We start from the raw sequence: 22,469 nt of genomic DNA on the forward strand, positions 1-22,469 counted from the left end.
AAAATAATAATTTAAATGCTAAAAAAACATTACAATATTTAATTTATAAATATTTTATTTAAAATGTACTATCAATTTTTAAAATTACCCTTATTAATTAAAATATAAATTTAATATACTTATATTTTTTATTATTAATTTTTATATAATAAAATTTTTAAAATATATTTTTAATTATCATATATTTTTATTATGATTTTATATATTTTATTGTTATTTTTAATGTAATTTTTTATATTACATATTTTATTTTAATTTTTTTAAAAATAATATAAATTTTATTGACAATTACTGTAACTATACAGAATAATAAAAAAACACTCCTCAAAATCTATATAAAAAAATAAATTATAACATTATAAAATATTTTTAACAAAATAACAACATTTAAATACATATTTTTAATAACATTGCAGAGTGTAATATAAACTAATTGCATTAATTTTAAACTGCAATCACATTACGTCCATTGATTACATTGCAATCTTATATTACAGTGATTTATTACAAAATACATATTCTAATGTAATTTAATTAGACACATTACAAGCTTCCCTAGTACCTCATCAGACACCCAAAAACCAACTGCAGTCATCCCTTGATTATATCAGTTCCTTAATATATAGCATGTAACACCGGAGGGAACAGGTGAAAGCATGCATTCAAAGAAGCAACTGCATGATAATATCACAAGGGAACCCAAAAAACTGAAAATTCCCTGTAAAATTTCTACTATATGGAATTAGAAAGAACCTTTGGTCAACCAGAACGTTCGGAAAGCACAATTTACAATTTTCATCTCGTTAAATTCAAAGTAGCATTTACACAGGCCTGCATCAGAGGTGAGGATGGTTCTATAAACAGTCATAGAAAACTGCTTGCACAAAGATTTGCAGCTTTACAAAAGTAGTTCAAAAAACTGTCATGCACTAAAGTAAGCATCTAGTTGATGATTCCTGGCTTCGTTATGGATATGTTCTAAGGCCTCCTAGGCTCAAAGAAACGGAAAAGCCACTGACTGCTGTCAAAAATAGGTCATTCTCATTTCTTTACCATCAAATTTACCTAACACTGCTTTCAAGCAATGAGCCTACACAGCTTTCAAAAGTATATCAACCAAGAAACATAACCAAGGACTGAATGGCTACATAAAGAAGCAAGAAATTACTTGTGCCAAACAAGGAAAAAGCTCAATACTTATTGTGCCCATGTCAGTCTCAGCTCTACGGTCCCAGCATCTACCTGAAAAATACAGAGAATAGAAGTTGGAATGCAAGAACTAAGAGAAAATAAATCAGAATGATGTTGAATAAAAAGACTAACCTTTTGTACAGAATCTTAATATCTTCCCTCAACAAAGGACTTTCCAGAAACAGATCATTGCACTCATTCACATCAACAGTCTCCATTTCAAAATCTCGGTTGCCACAATACTTGTTCCACTCAAACCACATCTTTGCAATTAATTCCTTCTTGAAACAAGTACTATGATCCTCCTCTTCAGGAGATTCACCAGCAATCAGTCTATATGCATACACTTTCTTCTTCTGACCAGGACGAAATGCACGGCCAACAGCTTGGCGGGTCACAGATGGATTAAGATGAACATCCAAGATTATAACTCGGGATGCCCCCACCAAAGAAATTCCTTCTCCACAAGCCTTAATAGATCCAAAGAAAACTTTAGCATCAGGAGAGTTGTTGAAGCGCTCCATAGACAACTCTCGATGGTCAGAGCTTGATTCACCCGAGATAGAAAAAATCTCAATTCCTGGATGCCAGCCCTTCATTTTCACACACAATCTCTCCAAAAATTTCAAGGGTATGAGATACTGACTAAAAACAAGGAGCTTCTCACCAGCTGACTCACACAAATTTATCATATTAAGAAAAAATTTTGCTTTGACTCCCTCTTTGACATCTAATTTGTCCAACAAGTCATCCATCTTATCATCTGTCATGACGGAATTCTCAGAGAAAGAATTCAGTTTTGGATGTAGATAAACAGCACTACCAACAGATGAAATTTTGAACTTCCTTTGAAACCTTTTTAACTTCTGAACTTCATCCTTCTGTCTGGGACTAAGACCGAGTACTACAGTGAAATCAACAAGACCAGGAAGCTCATCCAAGAAATCTCCTTTGTAGTAATGAAGGACTTTGCTGGTCATCTCACGTAGATCATGTATTACTGAGACTTTCCTCTCAAAATTTTCATCCTTCTGCAGTGTGTGCTCCACCAAATCATAAAAAGCTGCATCTGCTCCAGCTTTCAACTGCTTCCTGACTCCTGATATATGAACCTTGCTCATTATCTTCTTAATTACTGATTTGGAAGTGTCCAACCGAAGAAACTTTGGTCGAACTAGGTTTAATATGTTAAATACCTCTTTCACATGATTCTGATAGAGGGTTCCAGAAAGTACAACTTTTCGAGCGGTTTGCACTTTTGCAAGAGATTGCAACACATCAGTGTTCTCATTCCTTGGTGTATGCCCTTCATCCAAAATTAGAATTGACGGTGCTCGTAAGAGTATCTCTTGGCAGGAAATTGAGGTCTGGCTAAATCCACCATCACAAATAATTGTAGAGAATTGTTTGTATCCGAGAAAAAGGATACTCTTGCACTCAACCCACTTTTTTAAGACATCCAATTGCTGCAACCTGGTATCTGCTTTCACAGTGTAGAAATCAAGCAGTGGCATATCCTCTACTTGCCATGTTTCAAACTCCTTTTTCCATGTAGCCAAGATACCTTTTGGAAGCACAACTAGTGGCTTAGCATGTGGATATTTGGCTAGAAAACTCTGCATGAAGCTAATTATCATGAATGTCTTTCCGGATCCAGGCGCATGGGCCAAGATGCAACCCCCAGGGTTATCTGTCACCAAATTGCTCAGAAGAAAATTAAAACCTTCTAGTTGGTGAGGTTTCATCTGCTTCAAATGCCTCGGATGAGCAGATATGTCCGTTACTGTTAAATCATCTTCAGAAAAATTCACTCCAACGGTTTCAGTTGACTCTCTATTTTTGGCATTCCGTGGCTCTAATGCATAAGTATGTGTACTCCTTTTGACCTGGATCAATTGAAAAGTTAAAATGTAAAAATATCAGACAATGAATTTTTCAGCCAGGAAACATGCTGATAAGGCCAATTAGTTGGATTTAACCAAACCTGAACAGACAAACACAATTTCGAGAAAAGAAAACCTGAGCCTGTGTTATTTAATGCATATAACAGCAACACTGCCATAACCATTAAATCAACCCAAATCTGAATGTGTGCATGTACTAATAAGATGAAAACTAAATGAGGCAACACAAGGCCCCTCCAAATGTGACAATAGAATCAAAATGCCTTAGTTTGACCTCATTTTCCACCCCAACTAATAGACCCAGTTGACCTTATATTAGCAGGTCTACTGAGTCTTACATGGATAAAGATCCATGCTATAGACTGGTCTTTACAGTAAAACAGAAGATCTCAGCCAAAGTATTCTTAGAAGCAAGCCACTCACTTACGAAATAGCTTCAAAGATCACTTCAAGGAGATAGAAGAGAAAACTGAGCCAGGTTTGCTAGATTGTTGGCTCATCTAAAACAACCACATTTCCAAAACCAAAAAAAAAAAATGTTACTAGAAAGAGAGAACCATAATAAATTGGCTGTGCTGTCTTTACTTCAAGCATTCTATACCAATACTCAACTTCGGTTGACCCTTTTGCTTTTATCCCAGTTAAGTTCAATAAAACTTGAAACATTTTGTTGGTGCCACTGATGCCTGAGCTAAGTTTTACAGAGAAAAACTCATGGCCAACTAATGAAATCACTAAAACACGTGAAACACATGCACAACTATCTCAGCACATCCAGGATGACATAAAGGTGGTGCTACCTAAACGTTGGTGTAAGCTATATTAAAATCTGCTTTCATTACTATATAAGCTCAATATATATCTATTTCTGAATGTATTGCATGTATGTCTGCATGCAGTAAGTAGCTTGGGAAAAAGCACTGAAGGTACAGCAGGCAAAAAAGGTTACTCTTTTGGCAACTTTTGCCTGACAACAGGGTCCCTCTACAAATTAAGTATGCACACTACCTTCAGTTCAGTTCATCCTACTGACTATTGACTATATCCTGCTCTTCCAAATTTTTATACCGAGGTCAAGCATATAAAGATAGAATCAAATCACAGATATTTAAAACTTAATTTGTAGCACCATGTTGGACAATTATACTGCTCAATAGCATAAGATTGAGATGAATGATCAGAAGAATGACTTACCTTGTTATACTGGATGTCAATTATAGTCTCAATTCCTCTCTCGATTACCCCGCAAATGCGACAAACATAACCAAGATCATCCTTCAAGACAAAAGAATGATCACAATCCTCCTCATCTTCTGACATGCGTTCACTTGATGATGGATCCTCAAAACCATCCTACCAAAAGCATCATAAGTCATAATGAATATTGGAATACTTGCTAGGGGATAACTAATTGCCTATAGTTCAATAATTATAAAATTTCAACTAATTCCAGTACATAAAACAAGAGTTTTCTAATTCTCCATGAAGGTCAAAAGCAAGTAGCAGACCCAAAAAAATTGACCTAAATAATAGAAACAACAATGTCAGAGGTTGTTTCCTACTGACACAACCAGAAATAGGGATGACGATTTTACACGAAAAAGAACAAGACCAAGATGTTTAGAATCAGAACATAGTGCAAATAGGTAACTCAAAAAGAAAATAACAAAAGGAAAATTCCAAAAAAAAAAATCTTTCATGTCTATATATACTAATAAGTGATATCAAGCAAGAGCAAAGTTAGATAATGTACTAATTTCATCAAGCAAAATCATCTGCTTATGAAATCTTTGCCATTGGATGTTTTGCTCTGTGTGTTCTTTTCATCTTTCAATCTAAATGCACAAGATCCAACACAGTCTGAATGAGACCAAAGACCAGACTAACATATCTAAACACAAAACCCCAAACCATGAGTAATTCGTCATCTCTATAGCTTCAGAAAAGAATTCAAAAACTACTACTTCAGGCGTTTGCACAGTTGTTAACCCAAAACAGAGAAAGAATAAGGCTTGACACAATCTACATCTAAAAAAGGCATGTTCATTGCCAATTCAAAATAAAGTAAAGATGATATAATAATAATAAAAGGATAAAGGATATCCACCAATTACTCTTGATGAGCAGTGTAAAATACCTTGGAAAACTCTAATGCCATTGACATCTCCTGCCAAATATCTCCCAAACCATCATCTGCAGCCTCAGTTTGAGTATCAACATCCTCTTCAACACCAACATAAACACCTTTATCCTTCTTGATACCAATTTCGCAGGTTAGACTAACTTTTTCTTCTTTGTAAATTCTGTTTCCCATGGACTCCCTAACCTGAGATACATTAGGCTCCCCAACCTGAAATACACCGATCACACCAATCAAATTAAGATTGGATCAAAATATTAATAAAAAACGTGAAACATACAATTTAGCATTTGAAGCCCACTACCATAGTACTCAAAACACACTCAAGTACACACAAAGAGAGAGTGCTTTATCATTTTATATCCCTATCTCCTTCTTCAAACACACAACCAAAAATTTAAATGAGCACAACAACATACCGGTATCTCCTTAGAGAGTAATATCCCAGATGGCTTCCTCAGTACAATTTCCTGAACAGGATGTAGAGGCCTCCGACTTCTGCTGTCTTCATCATCCGAATCCAGAATTACTACAGGTGACGCCATTGATGTGATGCCACTTTCAGCAGACTCGTCTTCCAAGTCAATAAAATTTGTCCGTGACAAATGGGCAAGTTGTCGACTTGGCAACTGTGACGCCTCTTTCCTTGGGCTCTTTTCCACATCCGCTAACACATTGGAAAGACAAGGATGCAAAGCAAGCACCTTACTTACCAATTGCATATTCCTAGAGATAAGGGCCTCTAAATCTTTTGTAACACTTCCGTATTTACCACCGGTATTAAAGGTTTCAAGCATACTGGAGACTGCACATGGGTCAGAGTAATCGACAACATTTGGAGAGACAGTTTCATGCCGTGGTTTTCCAGGAGTGGCCACGCTGTCATCATCTTTTGAATCACGCGATATTTTCGTCCTTTTACAACCTTTAGAATAGAACTCTGTTATCAAAACACAATAAAGTGTAAAACTCCGAAAAACGAAAGCCAAAGCAACCAACTATTAAATATAAATTCATTTTTGTCCTCATTTTATATTTTTGCTGTTTACACAATTGAAAGAAACAACTAACAAATTCAAAAGAAATTTGACTTTCTAGGCAAAGAAATAAACAGATTAAGAACGTACAAATATAACGGAATGCATGTAAATACCTTTTGAGCCTCCGTAATTTGTTCGCAAAACCGGCAGGGGAGACTCCATTCAATCACTTAATTGAAAGTGAACGCTGCTGCTAAGAGAGAAACATAAGAAGAATAAGAGGAATAATCTTCAAAATATTAAACAGATAAAACTCTAGAATCAGAGTTTCATGCCCTAAATTAGGCAAATTAGAGCAGAGATTAAAATAAAAGCACTCACATTTTTTTGCTGCTCGAACTGAAGAAATAAACAACAATGAAAACAACGTCCGCTTTTAGTCGCAGCCTTTCAGCCTTCCTCTGCCTCAACAGCCGAGCGGGAGAGGAAGTGTGTGAGAGAAGCAGAGAAGCCTGCTGCCATGTTCCGTAGACTTTTCTCTTTTATTTTTTAATTTACTCTTTTCAGCTTCATTATAAAAGGGTGAAAACTTGTGTGCATCGGACTCGGAGATAGAAAGTGTATGATATGTACAGGTGGCGTAACAAAATTCCGTAAATAAGTTCCGCTCCAGGAATTATGACGTGGACCAATACGAAAGCACCATGTGGTGAGCCTAGAAACAAAAAGCAAGATGTGGGCGTAGAAAACCAAGATTTAATATATCACGCGTTAACTGGTCCCACGAATGCGTGCCGTAACCCATAAGGCTGATTGTTTGATGCCTGGAATACGACCCAATACACATTCACATCCCATAGTTTCCCCTCATTTCCTAATCAATATTCGTTTCTTGAATAACAAAATTTTAAGTTGGAATTTAAATTCTTTGCTTCGAATTATATAAAATATTATATTTTTAATTTATTAGATTAGATATATAGTTTATTTTAGGTTGTATAAACTGTCAATCGGTATTAAAGTTAGATAAAAATAAATCAAGGTTTTCCAATTTAGTTGATAAAAAAATTAGTACAGTAGATGTTTTTTTTCTAGTAAATTGTTAAAGTATATTTTTATCATAATATTTAGATATAATATTTTAAAAAATTTTAATTATTTAAAAATTAAAATAAATTTTTATTTTTTATCATATTCAATCAAAATTTTATATTTTTATTTTAAATCAAATAAGCATTTATACTAAAAGTTTTTTTAGTTAAAATGTAACTTGTATTTTATGTTACATAATATTAACGTGATATGTTGACATATTATAATGAATGATAATATATCATGTTAATATAATATGATACGATGATAGAATCATTTGATATTTTTCATTCTGCATATTAAAATTACGTGCATATAAAATGATAAGTGATATTTTATTAATAACAATTAGTAAATCGTTAGTTATATGACATTTGACTCATAATAAAACTACATGGTTTTTTTTTCTAAGAATCAAAATTTATTAAATTACAATCGAATAAGAAAAACATATTTCCAACATATCATTTATTAGAAAACTTCAAATAGCAAATGATGAACATCATAAAACACATAATCATTAATTGTGTCGAAACCCTTATTAGCCATGTAGTTAGTTAAAGTATTTCCTTAGCTGAAAATATGCTGCTTTTTAACATCCCATTGACGTTGAAGTAGTTGCGGAATGACTTGAATAAGATCCTAGTTAGAGATGATGATGAGATGAAGTGATAGCTTAAAAAATTACATGGTTTTGATTGAATGCAATTGAAAAATATTAATTTAATTTTTTAAATAATTAAAAATTTTTAAAAACATTATGTTTAATATTTACTTAAATGATCAATTCAAAACAATACCAACTTTCGGGTAAAACCACTGTTTTAACACAAATTTTCATAAGTCTTATAATTTTATAATAATATTATTATTAATTATATTAAAAATATATAATAATTAAAATAATTAATAAAATATCCACCTAATAAATATCTATTTTCTCACTTTTATATCTCTATTAATTTTTAACTATTTATCTCATTTTTCATCAAAAATATGTAAAAATTAAAATAATTAATAAAATGATATATTCTCTTAATTCTCTAATTATGTGCTTAATAAATCTCAATTTTTCATTACTTCTCAATTCCTACGATACTATTAATTTTCAATTATTTCTTATATTCCCAATCAACTAAGATAATATATATTTAATTATCTCTATTGCTTATTAATTTTCTTTTTTCATTTGCTATTCTTCTTTTCATTTCAATAAAAAACCTCATTTTCTTAATTTTAATAAAAATAACTTCATTTAAGTTTTTAATTTTAAAATTTTAAAATTATTGAGTTGCAGTGGATTCAAAATTGACATAATAAACATTACCACTATCCTTGAAGGCCAAGGTTCATTATTTGATTATATTTTCTATCTCTGGTTTACCGTGCAGAAAATATATAATTTTAGCTGAAGTTAAAGCAACACTTCCCGGAAAGTGCAAGGAATTTCGTTAGTCTCTTCGTAGCATTTTCTCAAGCATTGACTCAGTTAGACAATGAAAAATATATATTTTTACTTTATCTGCATTTCAATACAGTAAAAAGATTTCATCTAAACTCGTAGATTTTCATTTTTATGTATTTTGATCATATTTGATAATGATTCAATCAACCAAATTGATCTTACTTATATGTGTCACGTACTAATTGAGCAAAGTGTTATACCTTAATCGGTAATCAAAATATACATATCACATAATTTCATTGTATTATACCAAAACATAAGTATAACTTATATTTATAGTCAATTGGTTCCAAAGTTGACTTAATTATTGACTCCATAACTAATTTTCTTTTTAAGTTGCTGCTTAGGTAAAGTTTAGTAAATAAGTCTAGGATGTCAATAATTTTCAATCATAATCATATTTAGAAAAAAGAAAATTATATTAATGTGAGGCAATAAGTACTTTTTTAAAGAAAGTAGTACTACTACTTTTGCATAAGTTAATACAAAATTAAGATAGTTGTACCATTAATTAAATATTAAGAATGTGTATCACATTCTCAATATCAAACACTACCTAAAATATTTTGTATTTTTATAATATTGTCGGTAATTATAAAAATAAAATACATACATTAAATATATTAAAAAAGTGATTAGAAATCAAATTTAGCATGCAATGGAGAAGGGGGAATATGATATTTCAAAACATTGGCTTTATTTTTTTTTTATTTTAAAAAAATAAAATTTGGTCAAATGATTGAGCTGGACATTTGTACACCATTAAAGCAACAAAGACTTCCGACTTTCTCAGTCTTCCTTCAACTACTCTAAATAATAATTGAAGGACTCGGTTAAAGCCCAAAACAAGATACTTTGATATGCATATCCAAACACAGGCATTGTCTGCTTCTGTTCACAATAGGGGTAAACTAAACAGTATTTCCAAACACCACCGAAATCCACAGAGCTCAAGCCTCAAATTGTTCGCCGGGGGCCAAGCCAAGCCACTTGAAAACTCTCGGTCTCAGTGAGAGAGAGAGAGAAAGTAATAGGGGGTAGGGTTTTTTTTTTTTTTATAATTGTTAATAATTTTATTTTTTTAAATTTAAGTTGTATTTTGTTTCTTTTTTTTTTTTACGTTTTTTATTCGACCTTTGGCGCTCCTTCAGCTGCCCTTTCCTAATCACGGCCATTTAGATTCCCTTAGCCGTTGTTTCACGTCCCGTGTTCGATTCCCTACAAACCTCGGAAAAACCTCTCTCTCTCTCTCTTAATCTCTATAAAAAATAAGAGAAAGAAGAAAATTCGTCTTTCATTTCACTCTTCTCTGCTTCTCTCTTCTTATTATTCTTCTTGCTCTCTCTGGCTTGACTCCAGAAATGGCTTCACAAGAACAGTTATCCGCCATAAAGGTACGAAATAATTATTCCAAAAAAAAAGAGGCAAAATTATGAGAAATATGAACAGTTAGTTTAAGTATAATTTAACTTTTATTTTTCCTTTTTTAATGGTAGGGGGCGAAAGTGCTTATGGTTGGGGCTGGTGGGATTGGTTGTGAGCTTCTCAAGACTCTTGCTCTTTCTGGGTTTCAAGATATTCATATTGTAAGTCAATAGACTTTCTGTTTAATATTTCTTAAAAATGGGTTTTATTTTTTCCCAGCTTTTACTTTACCCATTATTTACTGACGAGTAGGGTTTTTTTTCTTCTGTGTTCTACTCATTTATTATGTTTATGTTTTTGCTTTTTTAAATTCTTTGTTTAACTGGAGTTGGCGCTAGGGTTTAAACAGTGTAATTAAGTTTTTACGTTAAACTCTTTTTTTAAAGACTTAGGGTGCATAATTATGTTTGATATTGGCAGAAATTAGTTTGTAAAAAAATTCACGGGGAATTATTTAATTTTCATGGGTCTTAAGTTTTTATTTACCTTTGTTTATGGTATTTATCGAAACGGCAGTATGTCTGAAATGTGACACTAATTAGTGAGATGCTAATCCTAAAATGTTGCAAAGTGATTTTTTGCTGTCTCTATGGGCGATGACAGTGATCTGTCCTCGAGGTTTAGTTTGTTTACTGGAGATTTTTGGATGCATGTTTTAGGTGGCATGGGCAAAATCAGTTCGACAATAGATTCGGGTGGTTTTCATGCAATTGATTTGTAGTGGTAATGTTGAAACTGAAGGTGGAACCTATGGTGCTTTTGTGCATTTTATAGGACAGTGAAATTGGTAGCAGCACAGAGGTTATCATGCTTGGAAAGCATATTGTCAAAATGGCCGTTGTCTGGGGAGATAGTGGAAGTTTTGAGTGGTGGTAGTACGATGTTGTCTTTAGTTTGGCTTGATTGGAAGCAATGCTAATGGTTGATTTTTGTAGTGGCGTGAATTGGTCATAGCAGTTTAGGGATGGGGTTGGTTATGATGATACAAAAGTTAGATGCATTGTTCTAAAATTGTGCTAAGTGCTGATAATAAGTTACTGATGTTTTGGGTGCTAGTTACCGGTGTATCAATCCTATAGGTGGAGGTGGTGCTAAGGATGGTACCTGGGTATCATCATTTTACTTGGAAATTTGATGGATGTAAAAATTTTTGTTTCATTTGTTTTTTACTATTATTAAAATATGTTAGTTACTATGTGTTGGAAGTGAAGTTGATCATGTGGGGTTTGAGCTGGTATTTTGTTTTTGGATTGCTTGCATCTAATTTACTGGCTTAAGTATTTGGTATTTTATTTTGGAAATTACTTATTCATGCAATTATATTTATCTGCTTGTAGATTGACATGGACACTATAGAAGTCAGCAACCTGAATAGACAATTTTTGTTCCGACAATCCCATGTTGGGCAGTCTAAGGCCAAGGCAAGTACATTTAAAAGCATTTTTCTTTGTTAGCTTGCATTGGAAATTATAAGTTGATGATTTATATTTCATCAATATTTTGATCAGGTCGCTCGAGATGCAGTCTTAAGAGTCAGGCCCAATATAAGCATTACACCATACCATGCAAATGTTAAGGAGTCTCGCTTCAATGTGGATTTCTTTAAAGAGTTTGATGTTGTTCTGAATGGGCTGGATAATTTAGATGCAAGGCGCCATGTGAACCGTCTTTGCCTGGCAGCTGACGTACCATTGGTTGAAAGTGGGACCACAGGGTTCTTGGGACAGGTAATTTAGGTTTTTACATGTCTTTTAGCAATAATCTTTTTATTCTCATCTTGCAACTAGGTTGCATGTGTGGATTGCTCATGGTCAGGCTTCATCTAATTTTTCTTAGTTTGTGCGAGTATGAATCCAATAAATTTATTTTGATCTTACATGCTGTATAACCAATAATCTGAAGTTCCATTATTTTATGCGAAGAATTACTTATTGAAGGAACTCACTCCTAGAACAGGTGACCTTTTCTACCTTATTCCCGTAGCATCTTAAGTTTCTGTTTGGACGGAGCTTGTTTCTCTTGGCAAGTGCTATCGAAGGCTTCATAAAATTTTTTAGCAAATGGGTCCTATACAAATATTATCAATGCTGGGATACATCTTTGAAATATGATTGAAAGTTTATGGGTTGCTTTTTCTCCATTGGCGAAAAAAGTTACTGGTTTTCTTGGTCTGAACTTCAAATTTGACTAGAGTAAAAGTTCATGCAGTGCATTAAGCAATTTAATTCAGTAAAAAAAAGGTAAAATGTTCCTTTACTTCTAGTTTAACATGTGCATGTATTTGCTTTTGTTTCTCTTTGTACTTGTTTAGTAACTTAATCTTATGATTGCTTAAGGTTCTGAAGGTTAGAGTTCCTTAGAGTTCGTGGCTATGTTTGACTACTGAAATTGTTTGTTATTTGACTTCAAAAACTTGAACTTTCGTGTTATTGCTTGTCAAGTCCTCTCTATCTCTTATACACATTATAAAATTATATTTCTGGTGTTACTCCCCTTCTTTGTTTTGCTTGGTTTCAGTGTTATGTTATTAATTTGTCTGAATGGTTCTGATGATGACCATTTTGTATGATTATAATTATCTTGGATGCAGGTCACTGTACATTTGAAGGGAAAAACAGAATGCTATGAATGTCAGCCAAAACCTGCCCCAAAGACTTATCCTGTATGTACAATTACAAGCACTCCATCGAAGGTAATCATTCATTGAGCTGAGAGATTTTTATTTGGGTGGGGGTAGGGTGGGATTTCATTTGCTTTTATTGGCTTTCAGCAACCATTAGTTGCTAGAACTATAATGATTAAATCTATTTGTTGTTTGCCATGAAACTGCTATGCCACAATTTCTAATCATATTGTTTGGTTTGTAGTTTGTTCATTGTATTGTGTGGGCAAAGGACCTGCTTTTTGCAAAGTTGTTTGGGGACAAGAATCTAGAAAATGATTTGAATGTGCACTCTAATGATGCTGCAAATTCTTCAGAACATTCAGATGTATTTGAATATAGAAAAGATGAAGATATCGAAGAATATGGAAGAAGAATATATGATCATGTGTTTGGTCATAACATAGAAGTGGCTCTGTCTAATGAAGAAACGTGGAAAAACCGTAACAAACCACGGCCTATATATAGTAAGGATGTCCTGCCCGAGAAACTATCTGAACAGAATGGAAACATGGAAAAAGGTTGTGTAACTGATGACGTCTCTGCCATGGCATCTCTGGGCTTGAAAAATCCTCAGGATGTATGGAGCCTTGGAGAAAATTCAAGAGTTTTCCTCGAGGCTTTGAGATTATTTTTCTTGAAGAGGGAAAAGGTCAATGTTGATCTCTTGCTTTTGAAAAACTAAATGATCATCTCTTCCTACCAAGTTAGACTGATTTATTTTACCATTTGACAGGAAATAGGGAACCTGACTTTTGATAAAGATGATCAATTGGCTGTGGAATTTGTTACTGCTGCTGCAAATATTCGTGCTTCTTCTTTTGGGATTCCTTTACATAGTCTTTTCGAAGCTAAAGGTATTGCTGGTAATATCGTGCATGCTGTTGCAACAACAAATGCTATCATAGCTGGGTTGATCGTGATTGAAGCAATTAAGGTTTTAATAAAGGATAGCAACAATTACAGGTCTAGTTCAGTTTCTTTTTTTTCTATTCAATTTGTTTTCTTGTGAATATTTTTTTGATTTAAATACGAAGTAATTATGTAGTTCAGTTTTGTCGTAAGTACTGAGTGTATGTTATTGTGTTCATTTTAGTACAAAGTAATATATAGCGGTCATTGTCATTGTTCAAAATTATACTTCTCATCTTAATCCGTCATGAGTGCAAATTACTTTTTTATGATAATTATGCTGTATTTCAGTTCTAATCTGTTTTGGATGCCCATGCAGGATGACATATTGTCTAGAACATCCTTCAAGAAAGATGCTTCTTATGCCTGTGGAACCCTATGAACCTAACAAGTCTTGCTATGTTTGTTCAGAGGTATATCTAAAATGCTTGTTTGAATGGAATTTCCTTTGTAAATGTTTCAAATCACACTTACGTACGTGTAATATCTTGAAAACAGACACCTCTATCACTTGAGGTTAATACTCATCGTTCTAAGCTGCGGGATTTCGTTGAAAAGATTGTTAAAGCCAAACTTGGCATGAACTTTCCACTAATTATGCAAGGGGCAAGTATTCTTTATGAAGTTGGTGAAGATCTTGAAGAGGATATGGTAGCAATTTATGCTGCAAACCTTGAGAAAGTAAATTTTTCCCCCTATCCTCGCTTTTAAATAAAATATTTCAATATAAATTTGCTGCCTTTCTACAATCAATTACTTCTGGGTTCAAAATCTTGAAATTACAGGTGTTTTTCTTTTACACTTCGGCACAAAAGAAGTGCGATGATTGTGATTTATTTCTCTTCACAGGCCTTATCCGAGCTGCCTTCTCCAGTTACTAGTGGGACTGTGCTTACTGTCGAGGATCTTCAGCAGGAGTTCTCACGCAATATCAATATCAAGCATAGGTTTGTCTTTTCCTTGATTATCTGAATGAAAAAAATTTAAAAATCCTGTTCTGTTTTGTCCCTAGAAGGCTCTTTAAAAATATCTGATGAATGTTAGACTGGCTTCATCAAATTAATTTCTCTTTTTTGCCTCTCTTTTTTCTGTGGTGTACTTGTGTGTATAGTGGTTACATCTTTTGCTCCTGGCATATGTATCTTACTCCCTGGTTAAAACATGAAAAATCACAGAATTTATTTAGCTAAAATAATCTGTTTTGGTGATTGCATGTCAATTAATAAGGTTGTTTTTTTTTTCTCTACTGATTCTTGACATTACTCATATAATTAGACTATTAAGTCATGATGAGTACGGGCTGATCTCAAAGTTGGTGGTTTTATATGTACTTTATTTGCTTCTGAATGCCTTCTCTAATTTGCTTTTGTGTGAGTGTCATATGGCCAGCTTGTAAATTTTATACATGATGCTTGTATTGTCAATGGAAGTTGCATCAATTGTTATCCTGCATTTGGGCATTCGTCCTCAAATATTAAGAGTGATTTATAAAATTTACTCTTTATTCTCGCAGGGAAGAATTTGATGAGGAGAAGGAACCTGATGGAATGCTTCTCTCTGGATGGGTTGAACCTCCTGTTGATAAGGACAAGAATAAGCCTATTGGAAATGGTGAAAGTACATCCAATGCTTTACCAGCAGAGGAGAGTCTGGAGGCCAAGAAGGACGTTACAATTCAGGAAATTTCAGAGGTGACTGAAATTGCTACTGGGACGAAAAGAAAATTGTCTGAGGTTTCGAAAGGCACCACTCCAGATCATTCAGGCCTTTCTGATGAAACTCGAAATCACAATCAACTCGAAAAGCTTGATGTTGATGATGAGGATGATGAACTCATGATATCTGATGATTGGGAATCACTCACCAAGAAGAAAAGGTTGTAATAGGTTTGACATCATCTTGCTTGTGGACAGCATCTTACCTCTGATTTTGTATCATTAGGTTAAAATGGTGATTCTTTTGGAGGCCATAATTGTTATTATGTTAGGACAGAGTCTATAGTATGTTGCTTTGGTTAGATGTTACTAATTGTTACGTCCATTCCCCTTTTGTGGTTTACAAGCGTAGCAACAATGTGTATTCCTCCTAGTTTTAGATTAACAGAGGGTTGTAACGCTGCGACTATTCAGAATTCTTTGAACATCAATGTGAAATGAAATCAATGTTGGAACTAAATGGGAGCTGCTTCCTCTGATAGCTAGAAACTATGAACTTCTTTCTACAGGTGGCCGATCATGGTTCTTTGGCATGCTTCAGGGATGATTCCATATGACTCTCAGCCTGAAGCAATGAATGTAATGCATTGCCATATTCACCAGGCATGAAGGCATGTTGGTCACGTCAAGAAGAAAGGTAATTCTTAATTGTTACTATTATTATGCAATTCTTGCATTCTGCAGATGGATATAATGCGAAACTGAAAACTCTCTTTGTTTTTGATTAAAGTAAATTGAATTCATGTTCACAATCGGATAGCAGATATATTTACACGCCAATGCAAGGCGCAGCGCAATGAGTGCAACTGGATACTCTACGACATGGATGAGGAGTGTAAAGCTGCATCTCCTTCTTATTTGAATACTTCTTCCTTTTCTTCGCGTCGGGATGTTCTTGTTTCTTGAGATCCTCGACGCAACGAACATCTGCAATGCACGCGAATGATCTTGCTTTTCCCGAGTAATACCTCGACAACCCTCGCCTGCTGAACAACAAACGTTACCCATCATGTTGAATCATCAAACATTTTAATTAGTTTTTGTTTTCTAATGATAGAAACAACATGATTAGCCACAAACCAAATCAAATCCTTACTTTTGGGGAAGGTTGCTCCTCAAGGCTCCCATGTCGAAAGCCCTCTTTTCAGTTTGATCCTCCATACCGGATAATGTGAGAGAGTAGGTTGTTGAGACAGAAGAAAGAATGTCAATTGCTGGGGACTTTATGTCAAAGCTATGGTAATGGGGGATAAGAGCTCACACGTCATGGGGTGTAGAAATTTAGGATTCTACAAATATGGATTGCTTTGCATTTCAGGCCAAAAAGATAGAATCAAGTTGACAGCACAGACATCCACATCCTTATCTAAACTTCCTCTTGTTCATTCAAAAGGTTTTAAGGCATCTCTCTCACCCTTTTCATTTCCTACTTTCTAATAACGCCCACCAATTTCATTATATTAATTTAAAATGGTGGTGGAGAATTAAGATTACCCATGCCCATTTTCTCCTTTAATGGTGATGGTGGAGAATGAATATTACTGCAATTTGTTTGCCTCAAAATGCCTAGTGTTGGGACCTGTTTCAATGGCTGACAATTGATTCAAAACTGAAAGTTCAAAGGTAAGAATTCATATTGGGTCCTTTATGTATTTAGATTCCTAATTTATTTTGAGGCTTTTATGTCCTTTTAAAAGGCCTGAATCTGATCAGATATGGTGAAAAAGAAACGAAACATGCCCATTACCTAAAAATAGAATCCACCGCCCTTAGGCCATAGCTCTTTTCTTTTCATTTTTTGTTCCCATCCTATTTTAATCACAAAGCAAAGAATTTGAAGGAGATTTCTGCATTATTGTTTTCCAGCCGTACAGTGGAATGCTCAGAAACGTTTGGTGTCATGAGCCATGATCATCTCAGTCCTGCATTTTAAAATGAATTAACCGAATCAATCCAAATTAAAATTTTAATTAATTGAATTAAGTTGATTAATAATCCAATTAATCAAATTTTTTATATTATTATCATATAAAAAGAATATTGTTATAATATGTTTATATTATTATATATATATGTTATAACTTATAAACAGTTTGTACACAAAATGGTTAATTTGATAATTAATCAAAGAAAAATTTTCAAACCAATCAAATTAATTTCTATAATTATATTTATTTTTGAATTAATAAATCGAACTAAGCTAACTGTTTTAACCAATTTTTTTTTTTAACTCGATTAATTCGGTTTTAATAAAGAAACACTCATCCTTTTTAAATGAACGTTAATGTTCACAGGCAAGAGACTCTAATGCTAGCTTTGGTTGTCTGGTTTCAGTTTTCACCGCAGTTAAGATTCAATGTCAACATGGTTATTAGCCTGAACAGAAGACTATACCCTTCAACAAGTAAGAAGAAAAGGGTTGTTTTGGAGGTTTAAAGCTGGATTTGTTTACCCAGAAAACTTAGGCAGTGCAATTGACAATGTAAAATTGGCATTATCTGTCTGGTGTCATACCAACTAATTATTGACACAATTTTGCAGCTGGAACCAATTCTCATTGAAACTGTTGGTAAATTGAATACGAACTTACACCACTATGCTAAAGCATTATACAAAATTGCTAACTGCTAATGTTTCATATGATAGTAATTTAATTGACACATAAGATTAATGGTACTGCATGCATGTTTGAATCTGACACCAGTACAATAATCATGATACTGTATTTTTTTTTGGTAGAAGTCTCTTTGTCTACGAAATTGAGTACTCCCCACACAAGAATGAATGAAAGAGAGGTGAGCCAGAGAGAGCTTAGATGAAATAATCGTTACATATAGCATTTGCACTTTTTTTTTTTATGGCAGAAAAGAAACGCCTGCCCCAAGGCTTCTTGAAATGGTAGTTATGTCCCAGTTTTTACCTACCATTTAGCCCTTGAAATTGTGCAAACATTGCAGTTCCTGAGTGGTCATCCATGGCCTGAACTTTAGCTGGACCCTTGTTGTCCTCTGGATGAGAGACTGGGCGGTTGTTTTCAGATGGAGAACTGCTGGATGGAACCACAATGGAAGGGGAGGCAGCGGCAGTGGTTGATGACTTGGTCTCATCCTCTGATTTTCCTTCTGTGAATGCTTCTTGCAGCTGCAAGGCATACTCCAAGTTCCACAAAACATCTCCCATTGTAGGCCTGTCCACACCATATTCTGCCAAGCACTTCTCCGCAGCCTCAGCAAACTTCTTCATTGATTCAGGACTGATGGCACCGACAAGATGGGGATCAATGATCTTTTCAAGTAAGCCCTTCCTCTTCCACTGCATTGCCCATTCAGCTAAGTTAACCTGCTCTCTTGGCAATTGTGGGTTAATGGCAGGCCTTGCACACAAGGTTTCAAGCAGAACCACCCCAAATGAGTACACATCTGATTTTTCTGTCAATTGCTGCCTCCTGAAGTACTCAGGGTCCAAGTACCCAAAGCTGCCTTTCACTGCAGTACTAACATGATTCTGTCCCATGGGAGTGTCTTTTGACAGCCCAAAATCAGCAACCTTGGCAACAAAGGCATCATCAAGCAAAATATTGGTGGTCTTTACATCACGATGAATAATCCCTTGTGCAGTACCGGTGTGAAGGTAGTGAAGTCCACGAGCAGCTCCAATACAAATCTCCAGCCTCTGCTTCCATGATATTGGTGGCAACTCTTTTCCATATAGGTGATCCCTGAAAGGTCCATTGGACATGTACTCATAGACCAGGATCATTTCATTGTTCTCATCACAGTAACCAATCAGTGACACCAAGTGCCTATGCCTTAGCTTTGACAACATCTGGATTTCTGTCTGGAACTCTGTGATACCTTGTTCAGATTGTGGGTTCCCTCTCTTGACAGCAACTTTGCTCCCATCGTCAATCACACCCAGATAGACATTGCCAAATCCACCAACACCAATTATAGCACTTGAATCGAAGTTCTTGGTTGCTTCTTGCAACTCTGACAGAGAGAAATAACGGCCTAAGCCCAGGGTTGATGAGTAAAAGTTGCTTTTGTGAGAACCAACAGAGGTCTTGCTCAAGAAGCTAGTGTCTCCAGCATGGAGTGGGAGGAGCCATGAAGAAAAGCTATTCCTCTTTTGCCAATCTTGGGGTCTCCTCTTCCATTTAATAACCATTGCACCAAGACCCACAAAGGCACCAAACATCATGGCAAACCCGACTGCAGCCACTGTGCCCTTATTGCCAATGCCCGTCCTTCCGTCAACACCAAATTCCCCATCCAAACTATCAACTGAGTTGCTTATTTTCAAGACCTCCAAGCCATTAAGAATTGCATTAGTCAAACCCGTATCCTGATTCAATGGACCAATCTGAACTGTTAGTCCATTGGTGAAGAGGGAAGCATTCACCACAATATCTTTGTAGTATGGAACAGCCAACCCACCAGTTAGGCTGGACAAGTCCAATCCAGAAATGGCCATTTTACCATTAATGTATACATTGAAATAGAGGTCATTGAGTGCCTTGCTAACAATGTCACAAAAATGCATCCGAATCATGTAATCAAATGCTGTATCCACTTCTAACTGCCATGTGACATTGAAGTTTGGTCTCACTGTTTTTGCATCAGCCATCTGAATAAGAGATGAATAAACTGTTGCTGGTGCAATGAGTGGTGTCAAAGTCCCAGGGTATTTGATAGTAGTTGTGGCAGCAGAGGCGTTCTTAGCAAATTTTTTGTCTTGGAGATAATCGGTGTCAGGTGTCCAAGTCCGACCTAGCGTGTCATTCTGCGAGGTGATCAGAGGTCCTCCCATGTTAAGCCTGTACACGACTTGGTAACTGTACTTGGACAAACCAGCGAAGTTGTTAACGGGGAAAAGGGAAGTGCCTTCATCGGCAATCAAGCTATCCGGGGCTGAAACAACCTCAATGGCATTTATGAAAGCCACTGAATTCTTCATAGGAGTAAACTTGAGGGTTAATGTAGGATCATTCATGTTAAGAAGGTACTCCTTGAGGATGCGTGTAGTGTTATTGTCAACCTTGAAGTTGTGAAGGAGAACATACTTATCTGCGGAGACAGAGAATGTTGATTGTTGAAGATCAAACTGGCTAGCTTTTATTGGAAAGAAATGGAGACGCACCCAATGAAAACCAGGTCGTGATAACTGGAATGTATAGGTGGCTTCTTGAACAAAAACCCTCACGGTTAGATATAAAGGTGAAGGAACATCAGCAGAGGGAACAGATACTTGAACACCTTCCTTGGTTTTCAAGAACTGAGAGGCTTGTTGGTCAGTTTTGAAGACTCTTCCATCAGGGAGTGTGGCTGGAGAGTTGGTACCACAATCAATGAGGATGTTATCTTGGGGAGTGAAGGGACCGGAGCTGGACAAGGCAAAAATGGTGGGGCAAGAGATGAAGGTGTAGAGGAGCACCAGGAGGATAGCCATCGATGGCGACGATGACAATGATGGCGACGATGACAAAAGGGAAGATAGAAAAAGATTGGTTTGATATGTTTTTGGTTTCTTTTCTATCTCCATCCCTCCTGGATGAGAGGGATGTTCAGAAAAATGAACCAACAAAGGATCTTTGAAAAATAAGGGTAATGCTGTTATATCTGGAAACCGGAGTTCGTTACTTTGTTTCCTCGAATATCAGTGGAGGAAAAGGAATTGACAGCAGAGATGGACTTCGCCTTGCCAAATTATGAGGCAATGTTTGTGGAGAAAGATTTTTTCTGTTGTTGAGCATTTGTTGCTCCTGGCTCCATTTTTAGCCACTGCCAACAAAACAAAGGTTTACAAGCTTTAGACATGGTCAATGTCAACAACAATTCCTCTCTTTCTCTCCCTCTTTCCCTTCAAGGCTTGAGGCAGAGAGAGCTTCTGAAGCCAAGCTCTGCTCTGATGAACTCTGGCTTCTTAGAAATGCTTGTAATAAATAGACCCATTTTTAGCCACCCTTGGCTTTGCAGGACTGTCAACCTGCTCACATGATGTATTCCCTCAAACAGTAATAATACAGTGAATTATCTTCTATTTTGGGGGAGTGGGGTGCCATTGCCATATCATCTTAGCTCCAAGCACGTCCAAAAAAAAATTTAAACTCGACAGGTAATGAAGATATCAATATTGAATAATTTAAACTATCCATTTTTACAAGTCTTTCATCACTTGTGCCATGCTAACATATATTATAGTGAAGCACATACATTCTACAGCTAGCCAAAGATATCAGATAGTCATCCGAACACAAATTTGGCCGATTCAATTAAGAATATATTCATATATGTTATCAGATTCAGATACACACAGACAACAATCTGAGTTGAAACTGTTGACTAATCAATGGATAGGAGGATAGTGTATTTATTATATATATATTTTTAATAATTTTCTCCAAATAATTTTTTTATTTAATGATTAGTATAAATAAAAAATAATTAAATAACCTCATAAACTCTACTCAAACAACTCTTTTTCTTTTCTCTTTTCTTTATTTTCTTCTTTATAATTCACAATTTTTCTCATTTCTATTTATATTATTTAACTATTTATATAGTTAACTATTTTGCAAAATCTTATATATGATATTTAACTATTTATATTTTATACATTATAATTTTATATTTAATATTTTAAATTTAAATAAAAATAAAATAAAAATATTGAATATTAACTACAAATTTTAATCTTCATTCGTTTTCTATCCCCGACAAAAGTTGACTAACTAAACTCTAATTAAGAATATTGATTTCATCAACATAATGGGCTCAAAGAATCTGACAAATTAAAAAGAGAAGCAAGCTAGTTGCCATATTAACACCTCAAAAATCCATTTAACAATTCTAAGTTTGCTTGCATGATAACCTCGAGATTAACAGAGAAAGCAATGGAAAGTAATTAAACATACACAGATGAAAAGCTTATTAGTCTCGTCACTGGAGATTAGTATTACAGCGACCGGATCCATCCAAGGTTAG

At 34.9% G+C, this 22,469-nt stretch overlaps 3 protein-coding genes and 2 long non-coding RNA genes across 9 annotated transcripts; 2 read left to right on the forward strand and 3 right to left on the reverse strand.

The window, feature by feature from the left end:
• On the reverse strand, positions 715–6,816 carry LOC18607728 (protein CHROMATIN REMODELING 35). Of its 4 annotated transcripts, none has more exons than XM_007042031.2 (7): positions 6,597–6,816; positions 6,389–6,465; positions 5,655–6,175; positions 5,233–5,445; positions 4,290–4,448; positions 1,324–3,077; positions 715–1,242 (listed from the first exon to the last, which is right to left on the reverse strand). In XM_007042031.2, the coding sequence occupies exons 2-7, from the start codon at positions 6,435–6,437 to the stop codon at positions 1,239–1,241; spliced, it is 2,700 nt and encodes an 899-aa protein (XP_007042093.1). In that variant the 5' UTR covers positions 6,438–6,465; positions 6,597–6,816; the 3' UTR covers positions 715–1,238. The 4 variants fall into 4 exon arrangements, with proteins under 4 accessions (XP_007042093.1, XP_007042095.1, XP_017971834.1 ...); XM_007042033.2 differs by having other exon boundaries at positions 5,655–6,160; positions 6,597–6,780; XM_018116345.1 differs by having other exon boundaries at positions 5,655–6,160; positions 6,389–6,468; positions 6,597–6,760.
• Positions 10,054–15,946, forward strand: LOC18607729 (SUMO-activating enzyme subunit 2). The gene is made up of 11 exons (XM_007042035.2): positions 10,054–10,166; positions 10,269–10,358; positions 11,535–11,618; positions 11,706–11,924; positions 12,788–12,889; positions 13,065–13,511; positions 13,596–13,825; positions 14,091–14,184; positions 14,270–14,452; positions 14,621–14,718; positions 15,285–15,946. The coding sequence occupies exons 1-11, from the start codon at positions 10,134–10,136 to the stop codon at positions 15,652–15,654; spliced, it is 1,950 nt and encodes a 649-aa protein (XP_007042097.1). The 5' UTR covers positions 10,054–10,133; the 3' UTR covers positions 15,655–15,946.
• On the reverse strand, positions 16,112–16,838 carry LOC18607730. 2 transcript variants are annotated; one of them, XR_001926657.1, is made up of 2 exons: positions 16,583–16,838; positions 16,112–16,472 (listed from the first exon to the last, which is right to left on the reverse strand). It is a non-coding gene; the product is annotated as an uncharacterized LOC18607730 (long non-coding RNA). The 2 variants fall into 2 exon arrangements; XR_001926658.1 differs by having other exon boundaries at positions 16,112–16,469; positions 16,583–16,824.
• Positions 17,022–18,080, forward strand: LOC108660930. The gene is made up of 2 exons (XR_001926659.1): positions 17,022–17,109; positions 17,821–18,080. It is a non-coding gene; the product is annotated as an uncharacterized LOC108660930 (long non-coding RNA).
• On the reverse strand, positions 18,172–21,504 carry LOC18607731 (probable receptor-like protein kinase At4g39110). Its single transcript, XM_018115389.1, has one exon. The coding sequence runs from the start codon at positions 21,025–21,027 to the stop codon at positions 18,403–18,405; it is 2,625 nt and encodes an 874-aa protein (XP_017970878.1). The 5' UTR covers positions 21,028–21,504; the 3' UTR covers positions 18,172–18,402.

Source organism: Theobroma cacao, chromosome 2, assembly GCF_000208745.1.
Source record: "Theobroma cacao cultivar B97-61/B2 chromosome 2, Criollo_cocoa_genome_V2, whole genome shotgun sequence".
NCBI classification, from domain to species: domain Eukaryota; kingdom Viridiplantae; phylum Streptophyta; class Magnoliopsida; order Malvales; family Malvaceae; genus Theobroma; species Theobroma cacao.

What these genes read in the sequence shown, in the direction of transcription:
- LOC18607728 (XM_007042031.2), bottom strand. Translation starts at nt 6,437, where the DNA reads ATGGAGTCTCCCCTGCCGGTTTTGCGAACAAATTACGGAGGCTCAAAA. An exon ending in TACTCTCTAAGGAGATACCG is followed by an intron (nt 5,446 to 5,654) that starts GTATGTTGTTGT and finishes GGTGTATTTCAG; the next exon opens with GTTGGGGAGCCTAATGTATC. An exon ending in TTGACATCCAGTATAACAAG is followed by an intron (nt 3,078 to 4,289) that starts GTAAGTCATTCT and finishes CAATTGATCCAG; the next exon opens with GTCAAAAGGAGTACACATAC.
- LOC18607729 (XM_007042035.2), top strand. Translation starts at nt 10,134, where the DNA reads ATGGCTTCACAAGAACAGTTATCCGCCATAAAG. An exon ending in TTGGGCAGTCTAAGGCCAAG is followed by an intron (nt 11,619 to 11,705) that starts GCAAGTACATTT and finishes TATTTTGATCAG; the next exon opens with GTCGCTCGAGATGCAGTCTT. An exon ending in ATGCTGCAAACCTTGAGAAA is followed by an intron (nt 14,453 to 14,620) that starts GTAAATTTTTCC and finishes TTCTCTTCACAG; the next exon opens with GCCTTATCCGAGCTGCCTTC.
- LOC18607731 (XM_018115389.1), bottom strand. Translation starts at nt 21,027, where the DNA reads ATGGAGATAGAAAAGAAACCAAAAACATATCAAACCAATCTTTTTCTA.